This window comes from Synchiropus splendidus, chromosome 7 (genome assembly GCF_027744825.2).
Source record: "Synchiropus splendidus isolate RoL2022-P1 chromosome 7, RoL_Sspl_1.0, whole genome shotgun sequence".
Taxonomy (NCBI): Eukaryota; Metazoa; Chordata; class Actinopteri; order Syngnathiformes; family Callionymidae; genus Synchiropus; species Synchiropus splendidus.
Genome location: NC_071340.1, coordinates 8,599,760 through 8,622,758, shown reverse-complemented (window position 1 = coordinate 8,622,758; position 22,999 = coordinate 8,599,760). Strand labels below are relative to the sequence as shown.

The 22,999-nt window shown below is 40.4% G+C and overlaps 1 protein-coding gene and 1 long non-coding RNA gene across 9 annotated transcripts in view; one reads left to right on the top strand and one right to left on the bottom strand.

Moving 5' to 3' along the window:
• Positions 1-2,685: 2,685 nt before the first annotated feature.
• LOC128762088 (uncharacterized) lies at positions 2,686-5,076 on the bottom strand. Its single transcript, XR_008415531.1, has 3 exons — positions 4,865-5,076; positions 4,706-4,785; positions 2,686-2,860 (listed from the first exon to the last, which is right to left on the bottom strand). It is a non-coding gene; the product is annotated as an uncharacterized LOC128762088 (long non-coding RNA).
• Positions 3,296-22,999, top strand: part of LOC128762087 (dmX-like protein 1) — a 41,246-nt gene continuing 21,542 nt past the window's right edge. For 6 of the 8 annotated variants that reach the window (XR_008415530.1, XR_008415529.1, XR_008415528.1 and 3 more), the window contains exons 1-26: positions 3,296-3,525; positions 3,603-3,628; positions 5,796-5,994; positions 8,007-8,129; positions 10,190-10,267; positions 10,699-10,777; positions 10,888-11,026; positions 11,353-11,419; positions 11,533-11,717; positions 12,748-12,952; positions 14,558-14,735; positions 15,192-15,368; positions 15,446-15,684; positions 16,186-16,906; positions 17,322-17,443; positions 17,546-17,635; positions 17,937-18,018; positions 18,102-18,221; positions 18,449-18,658; positions 18,822-20,074; positions 20,136-20,409; positions 20,786-20,919; positions 21,051-21,237; positions 21,319-21,429; positions 21,990-22,159; positions 22,750-22,847. Coding sequence is in view for 5 of the 8 variants with exons in the window: in XM_053869933.1 (XP_053725908.1) it covers positions 5,908-5,994; positions 8,007-8,129; positions 10,190-10,267; positions 10,699-10,777; positions 10,888-11,026; positions 11,353-11,419; positions 11,533-11,717; positions 12,748-12,952; positions 14,558-14,735; positions 15,192-15,368; positions 15,446-15,684; positions 16,186-16,906; positions 17,322-17,443; positions 17,546-17,635; positions 17,937-18,018; positions 18,102-18,221; positions 18,449-18,658; positions 18,822-20,074; positions 20,136-20,409; positions 20,786-20,919; positions 21,051-21,237; positions 21,319-21,429; positions 21,990-22,159; positions 22,750-22,847 (5,129 nt within the window). In the remaining 3 variants the exon portion in view is untranslated. Of the gene's footprint in view, positions 3,526-3,602; positions 3,629-5,795; positions 5,995-8,006; positions 8,130-10,189; positions 10,268-10,698; positions 10,778-10,887; positions 11,027-11,352; positions 11,420-11,532; positions 11,718-12,747; positions 12,953-13,975; positions 14,146-14,557; positions 14,736-15,191; positions 15,369-15,445; positions 15,685-16,185; positions 16,907-17,321; positions 17,444-17,545; positions 17,636-17,936; positions 18,019-18,101; positions 18,222-18,448; positions 18,659-18,821; positions 20,075-20,135; positions 20,410-20,785; positions 20,920-21,050; positions 21,238-21,318; positions 21,430-21,989; positions 22,160-22,749; positions 22,848-22,999 lie in introns of those variants that run through there. The other 2 variants (XM_053869932.1, XM_053869934.1) reach the window with 2 other exon arrangements.

Genomic DNA, 22,999 nt, shown 5'->3' with positions numbered 1-22,999 from the left:
CTCGCAACCCCCCCTTCGCCCTTGCAACATCAAAGCAGGGCCACACTGAAACTTCAAGCCCATTTTGGCAAAAGCCTCCTACCTCCAGATCCAGTAATTACAGCTCACAGAAGACATCAACATTATTACTCGTCAAGACCGCTGCGTAATAACACCACTAAGCAGTTCAAAGAGACAACTCACATTTCAGTGGGAAAATAAAAACTCATGGTTAATGCATTTGCGGAGTCGGTTTGTACCATCAAGAGCAAGACTTCACAATCAAAAGTCATGTTTGAGTAATTGCAGAATGAATTTTACATGATTCTTGGAGCGGGTCAGTGGTTTAGGGGATGTTTTTAGAAGATACATTTTTATATAAATATATTTTCAATGCAAGAATGTTTTTTTTTTCTCCTTTGCTCATGTGACAATGGGATTATGCACCAACCAAGTGTGAACTCAGTTTGAATTTTCAGATTTTCTACATTGATTGTTTATGTTTCAATACTGCCATCTTGTGTTTGTTAAATCTAAAATAGCTGGGTCACAACGTCAGCTGTGCAAAAAGGAAGTCCTATACCGCTTGTTAGCTGAAGACTTTAACATCGGTGAGTCAACATTCAGACTCACATTTCTCCTGTGTAGAAAGTCCTCAGTGCATGCAGCCATCAAATGGAGCTCCTGGCAAAACCAGAGGCTGTAAAATACACAAGAAAAATTCTCTTTAAAAAAGCTTTCTGTATACACATCAGCCCTTTTTGACAAGAACCTGTGACCCAAATGACATTAAACAGTAAATCCAGAATGCCTTTCCTAAAGCAAATATATTCACAAATATTTACTTAGTGAAAAGCAGTGTATAATAGCTGCACCTCAAACATTCTGGTAATTGTTACAACTGGACGCATGAAACATGTTTTATTTGCAATCAATTTTTGCTACGCCATGAACAAAGGAGTTTGTTTAACATATTTGCATCTATAAATCATGTTTTTGTCATTGCCCATAGGAATGGTGTGGAATATAAATTCACCTATAACAACCGTGAGTCTTGATGTTCAGCATTGTGTTCAATCTTATGGATATTTGTATCACTCAAAAGCCTCCACTGAATATAATCATAAAGCACAGGACTTCATGGTAGACTGTTCGCAGTGACACTCTCATCAATGGTGGCTAGCTACAGAGAGATCAAGCCTGAACTCAAGTCCCAGTCCTGGTCACAGACCTGGATATTGACCTACTTCTTTGAGGCCAGCACTTCTGCTTGATCCATATCCACCGACTGCTTCTTGCAGAGACTGATCTTATTGTCTGTTGCTAAGGTGTTTCAACAGTCTGATGGAGGGAAAAGTCACTTAGCTCCAGTTCAAGAGTGGTGTATCTTTTGTTATTCGGCTCTGCTCCCAAGTAAAATCCTCACAAGATCAGTGAGAGTCGCATGAAAACTGAATACTACCTGTATAAATGTATGACATCAGTCTACCATGAAACAGCACCTTCTGGCAGTTTGATTTTTAATGTTGTGAGCCAACTGCTTATCCATCAACAAGTTGCAGCAGTAAAGAAGATATTCCCAGACTTCTCTGTCTGTGCCAACCTGCGGTAGAATCTTGCCAAGAAGTTGTCAAAATGCAATTTCTCAATCTGGTCCAGGTCTTTTTTGTGGTGTTCTGCGTTACCAGCAGTTATTGCTTGGTTCTCATGTGAGGACAACGATTCTCATCGTTCATCATCATTCTCGTCATTTTTTTCATGTGCCGATTTCCAGATATTGTGGTTCTTGTTGTTTGATTGATATGGAAGAAATTGATGACAACAGCGGAGTGAATCCATTTCTGTTGAGAGTTTGCAGTTGTGTTGCAGCCTCGGATACGATTGAGGCTTCAAGCTTGAGGATGAGTGCTGCTGATCTGTGCTTGGTCATAAAAAAGGGGGACACGCAGACATGTGGTGAGATCTGTGAACCCACAAAGCGTTGAAGAACAGGTCAAAGACGACAAAGTGAGATGGATGAGTTTACCATTTGTTCTGGAGCACCTCCCTGCTGACAAGGATTATCTCAATAACTGTTTACATTTGGGCTTTGGGTGAAACTCTTTTGAAAAGAACTGAGTCAATGGAGACACTAAAACAGACAATACCAAAAGAGAAGGCTTACAGACAACATAAAAATTCTTGCGCGCTAACATTTCTGTTATGAATCTTTAATTTTATTTACACTACATTAAGCTTCTTTTATATCTTAGCTAGACCGAGGAACAGCAGGTGGTTTGACTGGTCCAAGTTCCTGTGGATTTCACCAGAGGATGAAGCAACATGGGAGGATTACACCATCGAGGTCGGTTTTTACAAGTATTTGAAAACAATGGCTTGAGAATATATTTGCATTTAGTTTCAGGATATAAGGGAGAGTTATCTAGCAACTATCTGCACTTGAGTCACAGCTGGAAAGGTAATGCAATATTCAACACAATTATATTATGATTCTTTTATAACTGTGTGACCTACTTTCACCAAAAGGCAACAGTTTTTACATCGACATCATACAATTGCCGAGACAGGATGTCAGCACGCATGCCGATAACATGTCAGCCACTTAAATTATTGATGAAAGGTGTCAGTCTGGCTTTTCTGCTTAACCCTGCTTTGCTTTATGACTCATAAATATTACACTTCGGCGGAAGATGAACAAAAAAAATGTGGTGAAAGTAGTGTTGACATTAATATATATTAAAATGTAAAGCAAACATACACCTCATCAGTGGTTGGAGCTTTGTACTGCCTCGCTTCAAGAATGTCAAATCTGTTTTGAGACACTCCGGGTTTGGAGGTTCCACTTAATACTCCAATTTCCTCCCGCACGAGCAAAGCGGATCTGACCCCATTTAGGGAAAAGAAAAAGACAATGGTGAATCATGCATGAATAGGACTATATCGATCAAGAGAGACATCTAGTGGTTAACAAGTACAATTTCTACTGAAGAGGATAAAAAGAAAAAAAGAAAAATCGTGTGTTGTCATACAAATATTGAAGTCGTAAATCACTAAATCTATTAAATGAGTTTGAACACCAGGACAACACTGCAAATTTATACTTTGAAGTTTAACCAGCAAGAACAGCTCCAAAGGCATCTGTTCAATATAAGGAATCTTATAATCTACCTGTAAAACTAATGGACGGTTCTTATTAAAAATCAAACGCATTCAATAGCGCAAACAATTCAGCATAAAGCCGTTAGAATGGTGTTGGTGATTCCAGACAGTGTTTGCACACGGTACATAAAACTACAATACCCATGGTGCACTACTGCTCAGTCATCATGACACATCTTCAACAACACCAGGGAAAGCCAAAGCGTTTTATTTGCTAACCTTGAGGAGAGGTTGGCTCCTTCTTATGGTTAGCATTGAAGAAGTTAGACTATTTGGCTTGAAGACGCCGTCCGGGTGCTGACTTTATGGGCTTTAAGCTTCTCAGAGTTTGCCAGAACGAAGTGGACACTGTCAGAAGCTAGTGCATGCTAACGCTTGCTAAGTGAGGTGAGAACATGTCTTTCTCTAACATTTCACTTTAACAACGACTGCCAATGAATGTCGTTTGTGATTTTTGTAACCAGGGCGGAAGGAGGAACTGCGGGACAAGGTGAGTGGACAAGGAACACCTGAGTGAAGTCTGCCATTATGCTAATTGAACGCAAGCGATAGCTAAACTTGACAGCTAAGTTCTTCTAAAGGGGCGTTTTTTTGCGTTGTGTGCTTTGAATGTGTGGAATTATCGGTGTTTTATATCAGAAGCAGAGTCAGGAGGTGGGTCAGAAGTGTTGTCAGTTGCTGGTATTAACGTGTAGCCATGTTATCACGTGAGTTTCATCTGCACAGCGGACATGACTCGCATTTTCTCCTCCAAGCAGTTTAACGGTTCTGCTTTCTACACAGACACAGACACAGACACACACACACAGACACACAAGTGCACATGGCCCACGCTGGAGGAGCTGATTACCCGCATGCTGAAACAAATGATTCTACTAGATCACGTTGGCTGGCCTCTGACTTGATTAAATAGTAAATGAAACAGCTTGTCCTTCAACTTCAGATAAGTCCAGGGAGTGTTTCTGAACAATAAACCGCGACTGTTCGACTGTGGATTGCGTCTTGGTCATGTAATGTAGTTGAAGATCAGGCGTAGGAGTGTTGGTGAATTACGACTTGGCTCATATCAATCCCCTTCTCGGGTTATATTTGTGTACCATATGCAGTTCACAGTGCGTGGAACATTCATTTTTAACAGTCACTTTATCAGGTCAATTAATGTGGTGAAGGAACATTTGTATCACAGAATTCAAAATGGCATTCCTCTTTGCCCCGCGGTCTTCATGTTAAACTGGATTTACAAACTTCTGCTCTTTAAGAGCTAATAGTGCCGTGCATGAGTGTAGAACTGGCATAACTATTTTATCCATTCAAAATCTCATGTCCCAGAGTGACATTTTGATCATAAAAAAAAAAAGCCCAAACCTCCTGGTTTCAAAATAGCTTTGACTCTCTCGCTCTCAACTCTGTGAATAATCTCAGACTAAAATAACAAGGCTACTGCATGCTGACACACACACAAGCCCAGAGCACAAATTTGCACTAATACATCTCTGAGGTGTCGTTTAACCCGCAGTCATTTAGTATGCTAACGCAGGTTTACAAATAGAAAGTGGAGAATATTTACCTTATCATCAGGCATGCTCACTCACTCGACAACATTCAGTCTAATTCCTTGGTTGTATGTGAACATTCCAGGGTGGACATCTAGTATTGGACGTACACATCACAAATGTAGAAAGAAAATAAGGTCAAAATAATACAGTCAAGTGGGGTTAATTATTACCTTTAAAACAACTGTATTTGAAAACAGAAACATGGAGATAAATAGATGTATCTCCATAAGTAAAGCTCAGATCACCAGCATCCGAGTACATCAATTTCTGCCACCTGTTCATGCATCCAAACTTGGCAATATATATTTTAAAGAAAGTAAATGGTTGAGTCTAACGTGAGTGTAACCTGTTGAGGATGTTTCCATCCAGATCCATGCAGACACCTTACCAATACCTGAAAGTGATGGTTTAATCACGTGCTGTGCGGTGGGAGACTGGCACCAAACCCTTTATTGCATAGGCTTGCGTTACCAAACCGAAGTGTAACTTTGCACCAAAGCTCAGTCACCCGCTGTGCTTTATTAATGACCTTTCTATGCCTCTGAACCTACTTCTGCAACCAGGCAGGGGGTTTCCTCTCCATTTCTAATCTTCAAAGGCTGTCTAGGCAGTATCTGTCAGTTATTTTAACCTTATCGTGGGACTCTTTCACCTCTGTCTTTACGATGTCCATTGTCTGCAGAATTTGTCTTTGACGTTCAAAGAGCTTCTGTATTGAAACATAAGACTCTGCAGGCAACGGATGTGAGCGATTTTGAGGTCTCGTATCATTTTTTGTTGCCCTTCAGTGCAGGAAATGAAAGCGTGGAAGCATGTGGTGCGCAACATTTTTCAGTTTTCCTGACTTTATGTGACTGATTATTGTGTCTCATTGTATGTATTGTTCACATTTGGGCGAGAAAATGATTGCGTTGCAAAATGCATTTTGAGTTTGGGAAGTAAAACCATCTGTTACACACTCCTGTTCATATGCTTCTTCTTTGATTAGTTTTTCTGCTGAGTTAAATCTAATTTCCCTTTAATTTTAATGAATGAATCAATGAATATTTCTCTTCATTTATCTTGAACTACATATGATCAGTCTCCTCTTTTCTTGAGCAGGAGGATCGATGAGAAATGGTGCACTGCTACTGAGATGCTTGCTGGCTAGAAGTTGTTCGCCACCTGGTTTGGAATGTAGGAGGTCACAACACCAGGACTGCAAACGTGAGACATGAATCTGCACCAGGTCCTCACAGGGGCTGTCAACCCTGGCGACAACTGTTTCTCTGTAGGGAGCATCAACAATGTCCCATTTACAGTAAGTGCCATGTATGATCTTTGTTGAGGACTTTCACTTTCATCTATGTATTTTTTTTTCCACAGTTCCAGTGATGAATGTCTGCTATTTGTCGTATGTTTGTGGTGGGATTCTTGGTTATCAACTGTGCTATGGCTAAGGTTGATTCTCCTCATAACCCTGCCACCGTCTAGCTTGGTTATTGCCTGGGTACTAAAATTGTTGCTTCTGCTGCGTTCTGACGCATCTCTTCCTCACAGTCACACGTACGTACTTGGATATTTTGACAATGTAGTCTCACTCTGGTGAAGTGAACATTTAAGATGATGGCTCCAACATACTCAAAGCTTTTGTCACCATAATTTTGAGTGTTCTCTTGTCAGACAGGAAAGCTTGTCAATTGAAAACAACAGTTGCAACCATAGATATCTAATGTGTGCCAATAAACTGCTATTTTTTTTGTTTATCAGTAACCCTGTACATCTGCCCATTGCTCCTGAGTCATTTAGACTGGTGATTATGCTGATCAGTGAAGTCATGATTGACCTGCAGTCAATACAGTCTGACTACAGTCATATATAGAAAGTGATAGTGACCAGCAGGCATACCACTACATTGTCCTGACATTTGGATCACTTTAAAACCTCCAGTTATTCCAAACATGGGAATAGCTGAAAGCAAGCACAGCATGTTGCTTCAAATTTTGTTCCGGTTTTGTACGATTTTAATTTCAGTTTTTCGCTTAACATTTTGTTCACAAATCAATTGATATTTCCAATTTTTTGTAGTCATTTATTTATCTTTGTACAACAAGAGAGATGTTGGATTATGCTGATTGTGATGAAACTGCTTGAGCATGTGATGCTTTTTATGACAGGATTATAGCGACATATTGGCCTAATTATATTCAAACAAACATTTTTGTTGGCTTATTGCTTATGTCTGCTGTTGCAATGTTTTTTCCTGAAGACAGCAATGGAGGACGGAAAGTCTGTTCTAAAGGGTTGACACATGACAGAAAAAGGAGAACTTGGACTCAGTATTCATATGAACAGATCCACTCGATGCCACAGTCTGCTTCTATTTAATGGGCACAAGTCTTTATAGATGTTTTTGTACTGGTACTTTTTGGTTGTTCTGTAAGTGGTGATTGGAGACAAGGAGCTGTTTTTGTTATTCCATGGCCAATGCATTTCTCAAGAAAACGAATCATCTGATTGTGGCCATAGATATTATCTGTCTACATCATCAATATCTTCAGTGTATCTGACCTTAAAAGAGTCGAAGACCAGACCAAAGATGTTTTGTTGGCAGCAACAGAAATTGTACAAACTTAAGTCCACATGACTGAAACGATCAGTCATATGTTTTGTGGAGTCACTAAGACTTTCGTCTGTTTTCAATACGACAATGACTTGTGGAAAGAGACAGAGTTATTGGCTTATTCAGTATTATCAGTTATGATTTTTAAATACTGTTACACATGCTCAAAATTATGTGTGGATCTCCATTTAGTGCATGTAAAACTCAATTACTTTTTAATGTGTCAAATTCTAAGTATTTGATTATTGGATTGCAATTTTCCATCTAGTCTAACTATGATCTCTGATCTTAACCAGGCAGAACTCAAAGAGTGCACACAGTTTGTCATGTGCATTAAAATATTTGTGTGGCATGCCCAAGCAAATCACAGGTTTTACTGGGTTGAAGAATAATAGATATACTGACTAAAACGTGAGGATTGTTCCTTACTATTCCCTAAATGCATGTAGTATACTCTCCAAAAACTGTCCACAATGAACAAATGCACCCAAAATGTGTGGTACATTTCCTAGTTTAGCCGGATTAAACTTAGTATTAAAGTAGCATTTGTGTCTCTTGACATGGCTACTTCTGAAATGTGAGTTTGGGGAGTAAGATATTAATGTTGAGTATACTGAGGTAAAAATGGTGTCTTTGGTGCCCAATAGAGAATATGTGATTCAAAAGATGATTCTTTTGGACGTAAAGGAGATTTCATTTTATTTCTTAAGGCTTATGCTTCTGGATGTGATGTGGTGATTTTGGGCAGCGACTTTCAACGACTCCAGATCATCCCAGGAGCAAAGCATGGCAACATTCAAGTAGGCTGCGTTGACTGCTCTCTTCAAGGACAGGTAAATGCTAAGTTTGTTTTGCTGTCTTGTCGGATTACCAAAAATCTTAAATGTAAATGCCAAGTTAATTTGTTCTGGTATTTGACTGTTGACTGCATTTCATACAGTATTTAAGGAAACTCGCAATTTATGTTAAAAAATATCCTACACAGTCAAATTCAGACAATCTCACAGGACTTGACAAGAAATATTTGCCATTAAGCAATGATGGGCTTATGAAGCGTCATGAGACAGTGCCATAATTTTCAGACCCTCAAAGCCTTCTCTGCCCTAAAAGCCGGATCTGGGCTAGATTGAATGTCCGTTTACCTTTGTCCATTTTGGCAGCATGTGAGAAGTAATCTTATTAAATAACCTAAAACAAACACATTCTTATTGAGACAACAGACATTATGTTGTTTGCATCTCTTTTATTTGGAGAATGACTGTGAATGCATGTGTAAAACTGTCCTTGGCTTCAGTTCCTCCTGGTCCCATGGTTTTTATTAAACTTTGATTCCACCAGTAAATGTTCCTTCCAGCAGTGTTTCGTTCAGCTGTTTATAGAATGGGAACAAAATGTGGATGGATGGAGTTGGTCATAGGGATTGGAGCTTCCATGATATGATTATCAACATGCTAGCACCAAGGGTTGATATTCCAGTGACATAGAACATTTAAAAAGGTACTCCAGGGCTGTTTGTCAGGCCTGTGTCAGCCCAGATGAGTTTTCTGTCTCGGTTCTCTGGCTTGGATCAGAGCCACTATCGACACATGATTTTAGTTTACGTAAAATTCAGTGTTTTATTGTTATGATCTGAACCAAACTTGCGTCATGTATTTCATTCATTATTATCCATTTGGAAGTCACTTTAATTTAGCTGAACATACTCCACACACTCTACTGCTGTCATCCAAAATATATGTTGAGGAAAAGATCTGATTTACTCTGGAGCGATCTCACCATCTGACATGACAGGCCGGCAAGTGAGAGACATACATTAACACGTTAATCTGCCTGTCTCTGATATTAAAATATAAATTCATTCTTCATTGATGTTGCCGATGCATTCCCGTTGTACAACTTGCATACTAACTGTACTGCTGCAAGTCTGCTGGTTTATTACAGTTAGAACTGTCAATTGGTGTGATTTCTGAGAGCAAGATTTATATATATATATATATATATATATATATATATATATATATATATATATATATATATATATATATATATATAAAAAGTATAGCCATCCAGGTTATTTGCTTTGATGCTGACTAGGGCATTCAAATTCAAAGTTCAGTCAATAGGATTTTCTGGTACTGTGTGCCACATTCACCCAATAGGCCAGTTTAATTCTCCTGAAGAATGTGCTTACCCACCCTTATCGCCCACCTCATGTGATGTTTAATCCAATTCATTTTGCCCCGGACTAACCTCACATGCCTTCAGCATGGTTCAGTATGATTATATGCTCGACTGGTTCCAATGATTGCCATTTTCCCTTTGGTTTGTCAACCTCATACAATATGTAGTTTAAACAAAGGTAGACCTGTTGATTTGATTTGGAAGCTGAGGTCATTTAAATACACATATTGAGGCAGCACCTGTGTGCTTCCTCTCCATGAACACTGCAGTTCATCTAAACTGTGTACTAATTCTATTAGCTGTAGCTGAAATCACTTGTTAATTTAAAGAGTCCTTTCTAAATAAATGACTTTCAGCTCAGGCACAAGCTTTTATCCTTCCTCATGCTCACAGACGTGTAACGTAATGTCTTCATGAAATTGGGCTGCTCTTGTTTTTTTGTTTTTTTTGCCTCCAACGCTGCATAATAGGGCATGAAAGAGAAAGGGGGGATGATGAGGGGTAAGAAGAAGTACTTTAGGTATCTTATTAAACTGATAGGCTCTTACTCACTGAGAAATAAATTGTAAATGGTAGAGATAGTTTTTTTTCCATAACAATATAAAATTGTTCCTTGGTGACTATAACTGAGTGTTCTGGTTCACCCAAAACTCTGACAAATTGTGTCCCCAGATTTTTCTTAAACACTCATCACTTCCATCTCTTCACACAGATTGCGGCTTCCTATGGAAGCATCGTATGTGTATTTGAGCCACATGAGCCACCGAATCCAAAAGACACATCCTCGACGGTGAGCAGCCTTTTCTTTTCGAATCTTGTGTTTGGAGCTTTCTGCAAGCACTCATGAAACACATTTACCATTAACAGATGGACAGTGGCATTGACAGTCACTCTAGACACTTCAAGAAATTGTAAATATAGGTTTTATATGTACATTTATGCCTACCTGAATGCATGCAGTCATGTATCTGCTCATACATCTTTATTTTGTGCTCGTCGCTTTGACGGCTTAGAAATTGCTCCATGTATTGCATAAATGTGTATTCTGCTCTGTGTGGTTTTGTTTCTGTTTTGCCTGAAAGCTCACTCTTGGAAACACATTCTGACGACAGCCAACTCTGAGCAAATTACTATTTTGCAAAATAAAAATATGGCTTCAACTGTGTGAAAGTTGCCCTCCTCCAGTTATACGACTGGTGTGCATTTGTGTTTTGTGTTTAGACGTCAACTGGCCAGTGGCAGAAGACGGGTCAATTTGTGTTGCAGTCCATGATACGAAACCTGGCTTGGCATCCTACAGGTGTTTGTTCTTTGAATGTCAAAAACGTATATCTTTTGTATGCAACTTTGAGCCTTGTTTTTAAGTTTACATACATACATATGAGTCTCCTAATTGTTTTTCCTTGTTAGGTGGAACTCTTTTGACAGGCTCCACCAGCCTCCAGTTATGGTCAAACAAAGAAGAGTTAAAAAATGAGGGTGGTGGAAGATGTCCTGAAATGACCATAGGAGACTACAACAGTACCTGGCGCTGTATCTGGCAGAGCAAGTAAGACAAAGAGGGGATTTTTACTTTTTGACCATGATATTTGTAAATGAGTTAAGTGAAGGATAAATCCAAGGCTGCAATAAATATATAGGCATCCCTCTTTCATTTCAATGGAAAAACATCTTTGACTTTTACATCTTTGACTTGCTGGTTTTATGAATTGTATCTTGAAACAGAAGTAGCATAAGACAAACTGCCTCATGATATGAAAGTGACTAATGCATGTTGCATTAATTCTACTAATATTTATAATTATTGATTAATGAATTAAATTCAGTAGTCCGTCCTCATTATTAACTTGCGTGCTTTTATATTTTTATTAACAGGACAGCCTCTCCAGTCAGTCTCATGAAGTTTTCCCCTGATGGACAATTCTTTGCTACAGCTGGCCTAGTAAGAATGTTTTGTTTCCTTCAGTTGTCCTATTTGTCTATGTGACTTTTTGCCAGTCAGAGATTGTATAGTCAGGCTCTGAGGCGTCTACTTACAATTCTTTGTCTGTCCAGGACGACTGCCTTGTCAAGGTCTGGTACAGCACAAGCAAGTGGAAGTCTGGCGTTTCCTGCCTGTTCACGCCTCCAGAAAGCGATTGCAGTCTCAAGGGAGAGCTGGCGTTTTCCTTTGTGTACCTAGCACATCCTCGTTCAGTGACTGGCTTCTCTTGGAGAAAGACCAGTAAATACATGCCAAGGTGAGTTTTCTGAACAGCATTGTATTTTGTGAGCCATACCATCGTGTTTGTGCATTATCTGAGTTATGATAATGTGTGTTGGAAATTTAAGCTTTTTAATATGAACTTTTGAAAACATTGGCAAAGAAGCTGTCTTCTGACAATGCCTTTAGCATCACTCTTCCTGCCAGTTTTTAAAGTTTTAGAAACCTGTGTTGTAAGTAGTACTGCTGCATGTATTAGAGTGTACAATTATGCAAAAGCGCAAGGAAGTCTCAGGCATGGCCCTAAACAACCCTGGTCTGGAATTTAGCCTCTTCATCTGGCTGTTACACAAGTGCAGTGCTATTGGCTCACATTCTGCTGTTGCACTGGAGATTTTGTTCCTGGGACACTATTAAATGCTGGATTGAGATGGAAGGGTGGCAGTGGTTGCCACCACCTCTTGCTTTGGGTGGTGAGTTAGGAACGTTTGCCAGCCGAGCAACAGTGGACGGAGAGGCAAAGATACTGAAGCTAGTTTTACTGTATTGAGACTTTGAAGCTGTTTTAAACCTTATCTTCACATTTGGCATGGTTTTCGATTCATCTCAAATACATAGTTTTTGTCCCCTCCTGTGAAGTGCAGAGAGTAATCTCGGTCTTTATTCCACACTGTAAGTCAACCGATCATCTCTTACCAACCTTGTTTCTTTGAGGAAAAAGTTGTGTTATAATTTCATCATAGAACATAATGTTTTGCTTTTTTTTCTTAATGATATAATTATGTTGTCAAGTAGGAAATATCGTATTTTAGAACTGGTCTTGCATAAGTTATGAAATGTTGCTATTATTTTTCTTTAACATTATCACTTCACTTCTCGTACACTTCATATGATACATTATACTACATTAAAGCAAGTTTTACAGTCTGCATCACATAAAAATTAACTCAAAAGTTCATTGATAATAACAAAGATAATGTTTTTGAAGCCTTATTTTTTCTACCACCTTGGCTGAAGCAAAGCGTTTGACTGTCCTCTTTTGCTTTCCCCTACATCTCTCTTTGCAGAGGTTCAGTGTGCAACGTTCTTCTCACCTGCTGTAAGGACAGTGTGTGTCGACTTTGGGCAGAGACACTGTTGCCGGGTGACAGCCTCCTCTCAGGTCACCATAACAACCATGCCAGCAGCCAACAAGGTGATTCACTGAGAAGTCCTGGCTGCCCCGTAACAAACAACTGCTCCGAGAAACCACAGTGGACAACAGCACAAGATGTAAGCCATGTTTTCAAACATTTAAGAGGTGTCATTTCTGGGGTTCTTTGTCTTGGTTGTGAGTCAATATCTTATATTTGAGTCATTTTTTAGTAATAGATTCAATGATTGCTGTGAATGGCTTTATGTCTGATCCTTTTCTGTGTCTCTAAAAAGTTTCATTGATTCTAAATCTGCTTAGAGGTGATGGGCAATAGAAAGGAAACAGGATTTCCTCAACTAATTTGAACCCTTTTTCAGGGCAGAAAATGAGGAAATTATTCAGGCATAAAATTAAAATCTACGCAGCACCAGAAAACAATTAAATTAGGATTTAAAAATGGAAACAGGTTTTCAGAAGTTCAAAGTGAAATTAATTGCCTCTCAATAGGCAAAGATTGCTTTGGAAGCCTTTGGGAGCTTACACAAACTGCAATGAGACATATTAGTCTTTATGTGATTCCCACTCAATTAAATTTGTAACTTTTAAACGTGCTCACGTCTTCCATACAACCATCCAATGTAGGGAAATGACTTTAACCACTCAAGTTGTCCAGTTCATTGATGTCAATCATGCCGCTCAATGGTACTTTCATAGCTTAGAGAAGATGTGATGACATGCAAAATGGGTTTGCAAATCGGTCTCCAGTGCCGAGAGGTATTTGTTGTTGGCATGCTGAAATACAAGTTTGGAATGATTCCTTAAATCTCTGACTGCTGGAGTCACTGATTCTATAGTCGCAAGTCCTTTGACAGAAAAATGATATTATTTGGACCAGTTTTATTTTACATACTTGTCAGCATATTCTTCTCCAATTCGGGGATATTATATTCCAATTCATTATACTAATTTGATGCTGCTCAATATGCTTTCATCAAATTGGAATGCATGCCTCATGCTGAACTCAGTAATGTCGTTATATACTGGATTGCTTGGAATTGAACTAACACCTTTTTTCTCTTTCCAATCAGAGTCTGAGAGTTTTACAGGGCCATTTCAAATTATTATGAAAGCAGGGGAAAGAGAAAATTACTGAAAGTGTGTCATATTTGTATCCAAATCACGCACGACCTGAGTTCACCAAGAGCACGCATTGTTTCACTTCACTCACATTTTGGGTTGAAAAAGATGGAGGGTGAGACGTGGAGCGAGACAACAGGAAGAGGAGTGAAGTTAATGTGACGCACAGAAAGTACACATGAGATTTTAAAAGGCAAGTGAGAAGATTTGTTTGGCCTTTGAACAAGTATGTTTTAGTTACTTGTTTATTGGTTGTGAAGACATTAAGTTAGTGATTTTAGATTCTGCTCTTGCCTGTTGATGGGCTCATTTTTAAATGGTTAATAATACTTCACTTAATAATACTTATATTTCTGAGCAAAAGCTTGGAGAAAGCTTGATGTTGCTCTGCGTTATGCGTCCTCAGTGAGTCTCCAGACTGTGAAAGGTGTTATTTGTGACTAATCTGAACATGACAGCACAGATAAAACATGGTCACTAGAAAATTCCTGTTCCTGCTGATCACCCAAGTTAAAGGTCATGGTCTCTTTTAGATAGGTTTTTTTTGTCATTTCATGTTTCAGGTTGCTTTTCTTTTTCTTTACTGAATCCTTTCTTCTTTACAGTTGAACATCCAAGGGTCATGGAGCCCCCCACTATACCGGGATGTGCCACAGCCCGCAATGACCGGCTGCCTTCCCCACAATCAAAGCAGACACTGCAACCACAAGAGCAGCAGCACTCTGCCCCATGTCAACGCTCTCTGTCACTTCCACATTGCTGCCAGCATAAACCCTGCTACAGGTTAGCATGTACCCATCTACTATCAGCATGCTGACAGTCCTGTTTGTCCCCATTTCCAGCCATGAGACTTTCAGTACAGACAAAAACATTTAAGAATTATGTGAAGAAAAATATTTTCTTACTGTAGTTTCTGCATTGATAAGTAGCTGTAAAAATCCATCTTAAGGTCTTATGGTTTCACTTCGGTTCTTTTTGGTAACATTATGGTAATTCTCACAGATTAACTTTCAGCAAGTGTATGTTGACTGACTGCCTTCTGGTGTACATTGTGATGGTCTTTGCTTTATGAACACTTGATAATGCATGCAGATCCATTATGAAATACCTCAGCTTTTAAGGTTCATGCTAACTAGTCCATTAAGAATAAAAATGAAATAGATCTATGTACTACATATTGTCCGAGCCTCTTTTCAAGCTTCAGAAAGACAAATGTAATTTTCAATTCTCTGATTGCAGATATTCCTCTTCTTCCCTCCATATCTTCCCTGAGTGGTATGGATGATGACGAACCTGGAGGCCTTTTCACTGTCCATTTCCTGAACAACAAAGAGCTGCATTTCACATTAGCAATGGAAGTTTTCCTGCAGCAGCTTCGGGACAACTTGGAACAACACAGTGAAGGCTTCCATGAAGGTATGGAGAGAAATGGACTGGTGATAACATTGCCAACACTAAAACATTCCTTGTATTTTTTTTTTTCCAAAAACCAGAGACTGAAACTGACGACAACTTTGAAGAGGGTGATAGTTGCAGGCCTAATGATCCCCAAGCGCCCGATTTGCTGCAGCTTCCCATGGCAGCAGTGGAGCACCAGGTGGATGTACTAGTGGAGGAATGGAATAAGGCTGCTGACATGCTGTTCAGCATCCATCCAATAGACGGCTCCTTGTTGGTCTGGAACATTGACTGGTTAGATGAATATCATCCAGGAATGTTCAGACAGGCTCAGGTAAGCACTGCATTCACATGGCATTAACAAGTATTTATCTGTAGTAACTTTGTGATTACAGATGTGTCTCAGATTTCGTTCTTAATCTATTTAGTGTTTTTTTAAGAGAAATTATACGGTATTGTTTTTAATAACAATTTGAATAATTCAATAACCCAGCTCCTCCTAATGAAGTTTCGCTCAGCCATTGGAAGAATACTAATCACATGCAACTGCTTATTAAATTCCATGGTCCCTTGATGGATTTTTTATGTGTTTAATTATGAGAATCTTGTGGCTAGCTGTGTGTTTATCAAACTCAGCAGACATTAAGTGCTGTCAGAAATGTAGCATTTTGTAATCTGTCAAGTATGTGGATTGGCCTTTGACACCTTCTAGAGGTAGAACTTAAGTTTTGTCTGATATGGAGAGAAGTAACTTCTGAGGATTAAATTGGAACTTGATTGTGCCCTTTCTCTGTTGATGAGTGTTGTTACAAAAGCTCATCTTCTTCTGTCACAGGTTTCCTTTGTGTCTCGAATCCCTGTCGCGTTCCCAACAGGTGATGCTATCTCCCTGAGCCACGGCGTAGTCATGTATGCTTGCAACAAGAACGTTGACCTGGCAATCCAACATGGCAGGCAGAGACATCCTGGAAGCACATTGCAGGCACAAGCAAAGTCTGCACTGATAAGCTATGGAGGTCAGGGGAAGTCCACAATGTGCAACAGTCTTCGTTTAAGCATCTTCACCCCCAACGTGCTGATGATCTCCAAACATGCCGATGGCTCCTTGAACCAATGGGCTGTGAGCTTTGCCGAGGACTCTGCTTTCTCCACTGTGCTGAGTGTCTCCCATAAGTCTCGGTACTGTGGTCATCGCTTCCACCTCAATGACCTGGCCTGTCATTCAGTACTTCCTCTTCTGCTCACCACATCCCACCACAATGCCTTGAGAACTCCAGATGCAGAAAGCATCCTAGCCCCTCCTGAGGCCTACTCCTCTGGCATCTCAGATTCAGGGTCACTTGCCCGTGGATCAAGGTCCAGTCGAGCGTCCCTCGGTGTGATCTCCCAAGATCCTAATGCCATCTACAGTGAGCTGATTCTGTGGCGAGTAGATCCTGTGGGGCCGCTGTCTTTATCAGGTGGCGTGTCTGAGTTAGCACGGATCAATTCTCTACATGCTTCAGCTTTCTCAAACGTAGCCTGGCTTCCTACTCTGATTCCAAGCAGCTGTTTGGGTAAGTGGTGTTTTGCACAGTCTTTTTACATATTTGGTTACTAGCATTTTCATCATAAAAACTTGCTCATTGTAATTTAAGGACACTTATTAGTTTTTTTGAGAAGCATACAGAGAGCCATGAACGGTGCTGGCAATAGAGTGGTGTGACAAAGAATGCTTCACAAGGTCTGCAAATTGCTGTGTCAATTCTGTTCGTTAAATAGCCATAACTTCAAATTCTAAAACAGTCCTGATACTATACACTGGAGCATCTGCATTAGCAGAGACATAATAATCTTAAACTTTTTATTTTTTTTTGTTTTAATTGCTAGTTACCAAATGTCAGTGGTGCCAGAAGCAAACCTTGTGTATGCATGAAGGTTTAGTTTGTGTGATTGCTCTTTAAAATCCCTTCTATTGTGGACTATCCTTAGGAGTGTACTGCAACTCACCCAGCGCCTGTTTTGTGGCGAGTGACGGCCATTCACTCAGGCTGTATCAGGCTGTTATTGAAGCCAAGAAACTGCTCAGTGAACTCTCAAATCCTGAGATATCAGTAAGTCCTGCCTTTTTCTATGAACAATCAAGTCACATGTCCTCGTCACGGTTATGACTCCTGGAGCCATTGTTTATTGTTGTACTGCTTATTCCATTGCAGAAATACGTCGGGGAGGTTTTCAACATCATCAGTCAACAATCGACTGCAAAACCTGGATGCATCATTGAGCTGGATGCCATCACTGATTTTGTAAGTGTGTGGAAACAAGATTTCTTAAGAATGTCCATCTCCTACCATTGTAGCTGGATGTTGAGGATGGTCATCGACTGAAAGTTGCACAAGGACATTACTGTAACAAAGTAAAAACAATTTGATTTAACTTGTGAAGCATCTTGCAATGCACCTATAAACTGCAGCATATGGTCAACTATTCAAATGATAATGTACCTGTGACTGTTTAACATTACTGTAACTTTTGTGATCTCATTAACTGCACAGTGAGCATGTGCCTACAAACTGTGTTATTCATGTTTGCTACATCATTTTGCAGCAGGGAAAGGAGACTCAGCTCTTGCATGTATTTGAAGAGGAACTGATCTTCGGCAATGAGCAGTTTAACAACACACCAGACAGTATGGCTCTTTCTCATATACTAAAGTTGTGGCAAAGTAACATTAATTGTTCAATTCTCTCGTACATTTTTTTAATCTTGCAGCCTCAAGCAATCTGATGTTCTCTGCACGCTTCTTCCTGGTGGTTGTGGAGCTGACACCAAATGGGCGTTCAGTTTTACATATGTGGCATCTACATCTTACGGCTCTTCCAATCACTATCGGTGTGTTACTTTTCAAATATGACAGACGGAAATGTGTGTTCTTATTCTCTGCGCAGAAAATGTTTTGGACTGGGGAATAATACTCAAGACATAAAGTTAATGTAGTGACAGGTTGTTAATGTGTTTGATACTTGCAATAAAAATTCCTTATTTATCACAGTAGTGAATGCTGTTTTGTGATTCATATTTAATAATTAAACTTCCACCCTTCTCTTTCATTACCCCAGATGAGACAACGCAAAAAGATCCCACATCTTCTACCCAGAGCAGCTCTCAGTTCAGCTTTGACATGTTCTCTCCGGTGACTCAGAAGAATAAACCGTGCACCTCCAATCTGCAGAGTGCCTGTCGCCTCAGCCTTGTAAAGAGTCGGGTGTATAGTCAGGAGATGGCCCTGCCTGATGGAGTTGAAGTACTCACCATTACACCATCTGCAGGTGAGCCCAAACCATGCAGACAGGCTGCTGCATGGTTGTCTTTCAGCTGCGTAACATTGTTGATCAATTGTGGCATTATAATTATGCGGAGATTGTCTTGTCTGTGAGAAGGGCCTATGCAAAGTTTCAAATTCAGAGCCACTGTTTCTTTTCTTTCTTTTAGGTCATCTCAGTGCCTCATGTTCACTGCCAGCTGACAGAGTGCCTTACTTGCTTGCCACTTCCTGCTCGGATGGAAATGTGCGATTCTGGAGGTGTGACATCATCACGACTGCGAATTTGGCAGTGGACAAGTTTGTCTACCAATGGGAGGAGTGGCCACTGCTCGTGGAGGAGGGTCTTCCTAATTGCAGTGCAGTTAGTGTCCCTGGTGTCCCCATGGAGGTCAGCTGCTGTCACACCGGACGTATCGCTGTTGCTTACAGGCAAATGCCTAACACATCTTGCAGTTTGACACCTAATCAAACCTCGTGCGGACTTTTGACTTCCCCTCCCATCCTGGCTTCATCTCCTTTTCTGCCGAATAAAGAGAACACGACCAACCCATACCAGACGCCAATGCTGATCGTGCAAAATAATCCAAAGCTGTCTTCAAGTCCTTGTCTGGCCACCACAAGGGAGCCTGTGCTCCACATTGGTGTTTTCCAGTGCGAAGGAACTGGCGGCTCACAGTGGATTCTAGAGCAGACTATCGTCCTCGATGGCTCAGACTCCACATGTAGCTTTGGTTACACCTCTCTGAATGGCAATATTCCAAATGGCGATAGGGATTTGCCTCTAGACAGCTGTTTTAGTTTTGGTGGTAAAAGCTTGGTTCATTTAGACTGGGTCTCCCAAGAGAATGGGTCGCATGTTCTCACCGTTGGTCTTGGGGCAAAGATTTACATGTATGGACGTCTCTCTGGAAAGCCTCCCCAACTCGGCCTGTCATCTGACAGCAGTAGCTTGTCTCGCTTGGTGCTGCTCAGGTCAGTTGATCTGATCTCCTCTGTTGAAGGATCCCTTCCCATCCCGGTTTCCCTCTCATGGGTACGAGATGGCATCTTGGTTGTAGGAATGGACTGTGAGATGCACGTCTACTCCCAGTGGCAGCCCCCGACACCTTCCAAACCGAATCCTGGTTTGGGACAAGAAATAGACATAAGTAGCAGTGTCTCGTCCATTATCTCTGCTGTGAGACAAAGTCAGGAGGAGAGTCTGAGTACCGGAGCTCCTATGTCACTGCTGGCGCCACCTAAAAAAGCCCTCACTAGGTCAATGATGAGTCTGGCTCAGAAACTCAGTGGGAAGAGAACTGCCTATGATCTGCCCTTAGAAATGGAGGATACAGGACTCTTTGAAGCAGCGCACAATCTCTCTCCCACTTTACCACAATATCACCCAGTGCAACTGTTGGAGCTCATGGATCTGGGGAAGGCAAGTTTTAAATCTAAGTTTTGGTCATGCATCTTCTAACAGCCATTGTAATGTTATCAAGGTCCATCGTGCCAAAGCTATCCTGTCCCACTTGGTGAAATGCATTGCTGGAGAAGTCGTGGCCCTTAAAGACACCAATTCAAACCCAGAGAAGCGTGTACGCTCTAGAACAATCAGTGCTGGTGGTAGCACTGCCAGAGACACAAAGATTTTCAGCAAAGGCGAGAACCCTACTTCGGACTACACAGAGATCAGCTCCATCCCTCCTCTGCCCTTGTATGCACTTCTGGCAGCCGATGAAGATATGACACCTAAATCGAGTGGGTGCGCCACTGGTGAGTTAAAACAAAAAGTTCAAAGATCATATTAATATGTATAAATAATCTCTCTTTATTCAGGTTATGGTAGAATTTGTTGTGTAAAATTGTTTTTCTTTCGTTGAAATATTCCTTGTGCGATCACATCCAGTTTGCATATTTCCATATTTCTAATTTTGTTTTTATGTCTTGTTTTCTCATCTCATAATGTGAACTATTTACCATAATAATACTTCAATTCAGGCCTTGGACGTAACATTGCATTGTTTGATCCAACGATTCATACTTTCTCTTCAAATTCTTTTTTTTGTTATAAGATATATATAATTTTTTGTTAAAAACAGTACTCAGTACTGCGCATGAAGGATGACATATCTCTTCTGTGCTGCCACAGATAAAGTGGACAGTGTAAGTGGTGATAGTGGGCATGATTCCACCCACAAAGACACCTATGATGAGTTATTTCATACTCCTAGCATCTCAGATTTGGATGCACTCGACCCTGACCTGGACCAAACTGGGAATAAGGTCAGTGGACATATGGCACTCTATAAACTCATTTTCTGAGTTTTGCATTGACTCTACATATTAGTGTGAATGCAAAATTATTGAGTATATTTTGGAGTGTTTGTCTTGGCTAAAATGCATGTTCTCTGCAGGTCATAGACTTCTCCAAGTACAGTCCCACATACTTTGGCCCTGAACATGCTCAGGTTCTGTCCAGCCACCTCCTCAGCTCCAGTTTGCCAGGTCTAACCCGTATGGAGCAAATGTCGCTCATGGCACTTGCTGACACTATTGCTACCACCAGCACCGACCTCAAGCACAACCAGGACAAAGGCAAAGGTTCGACAAGTTTGATTTTCCCATTAGTTTTCCTTTGAATTTTTTACCAGTAATTTTTTTTTATTATTGATAACAAACCAGGTGGAGAGACTCTGGATGAATGTGGTCTGAGGTTCCTATTGGCTGTCAGGCTCCACACCTTCCTGTCAACGTCTCTTCCTCCAGCACACCGAGCGCAGCTGCTCCGCCAAGGTAGTCTGTGACAAAAGTTTGAATTTAGGTCGCTTCAAAGTTAGCCACCTACATATAAGGGCTCTGGTGGATTGAAGGTGTTGGTGATCTTTTCACAAGTTGGAATCACAAATGCTTTAAATTTCTGGGCCAAAATTATTTCTGAATTTGCATTGATTTACACAGTGTTTTCCTAGAAGCAGATCTCTTTGCACTTCCTCTGCCCATTTGACATGAGAACAAGATATGTGCTTGCCAATGTGACGGAACAATCCTTCCCCTTGGGTTTGGTCTCCATCCAGTTGGAGGAACATGAGAAGCCTGTGAAGGTGGATGTTCTGGCTTCAAAGCGATATAATTTTGGAAAACATGCTGACAAATGTGTTGTCCTCACCATAGTCAACGCTTGTGTATAAACACCTCTGATGAACAAAGCTGTTGGATGTTCTATCAGGGAGCTATTATTTTCCCTAAAATCCATAATGTTTTAAAATCTGCATTCATCTCCTTACTTCTTGATTTGTTTGAGTGTGCACAACTATTGTTTGATTGGACTTTGGTGTCCTTTGTCCTCCCTTCAGGCTTGTCTACATGTCATTACGCATGGGCTTTTCATTCTGAAGCAGAAGAGGAACTGCTTAACATGCTGCCTGCTCTGCAGAAGGAAGAGCCGACCTGGCCCGAATTGCGCTCCATGGGGGTCGGCTGGTGGCTGCGCAGCACAAATAAGCTTCGCAGGTGCATAGAGAAGGTAAAACGACCACAACTGTATTTGTTTTTTTCTTTTCTTATTTATGAATTTTTTTTTTTTTAATTGCTCTGATCTGCTGTTTGACTTTTGTGTATTCACTTTTTTTGTCTGCTTTTGCATAGACTTTAAACAACGGGCAAGTAAAGGAACAGGCCACCACTATTCTATCATGAAATATATTATTCCCTGAGCTTATTATTTAATTTCTCAACCTAAATTTATCTTAACTGTCTCTTTAAACCGTGTCACAACAATGTTATAGAACATGAAAGAAATTAACGCGTGTTACCACCTGTATAACAGAGTGTCTGTTGCACATTTGCTCAGGATTTATCCCATGCTGAAACAACAAACTGCTTCTAAGAACTACTGAGAGATAGTCTCTTTATCCATTAGATGACACCAAAAAGCAACAGCATATATTTTTCTGAAGTTCTCCATCAATGCTAGTCCTGGGAATTTAATGCACATAAATTCGTTCTTGCTTCAAGTGCTCTGGCTTGAAAACTCTCACTAATTATGGCTCGTGTGTGTAGGATGTGCAAACAGAAGCTGAATACCTTATTTTTTTTCCCCCTCTCCCTTGACAGGTTGCCAAAGCGTCTTTTCAAAGAAACAATGATCCTTTGGATTCCGCTCTTTTTTACCTTGCTATGAAGAAGAAAGCGGTGGTTTGGGGTCTGTACAGGTACGAACTACTACTATGATAATATTGTTATTCTGGTCAATGTGTTTAGGTGGTTTAATGTTTTTTTCCTCTGAAAGACACAATACCATACATACACTGCATAAATTGAGTTATCATTTTAGGAAGGAACTTGTACTCGATAGCCCACGGAT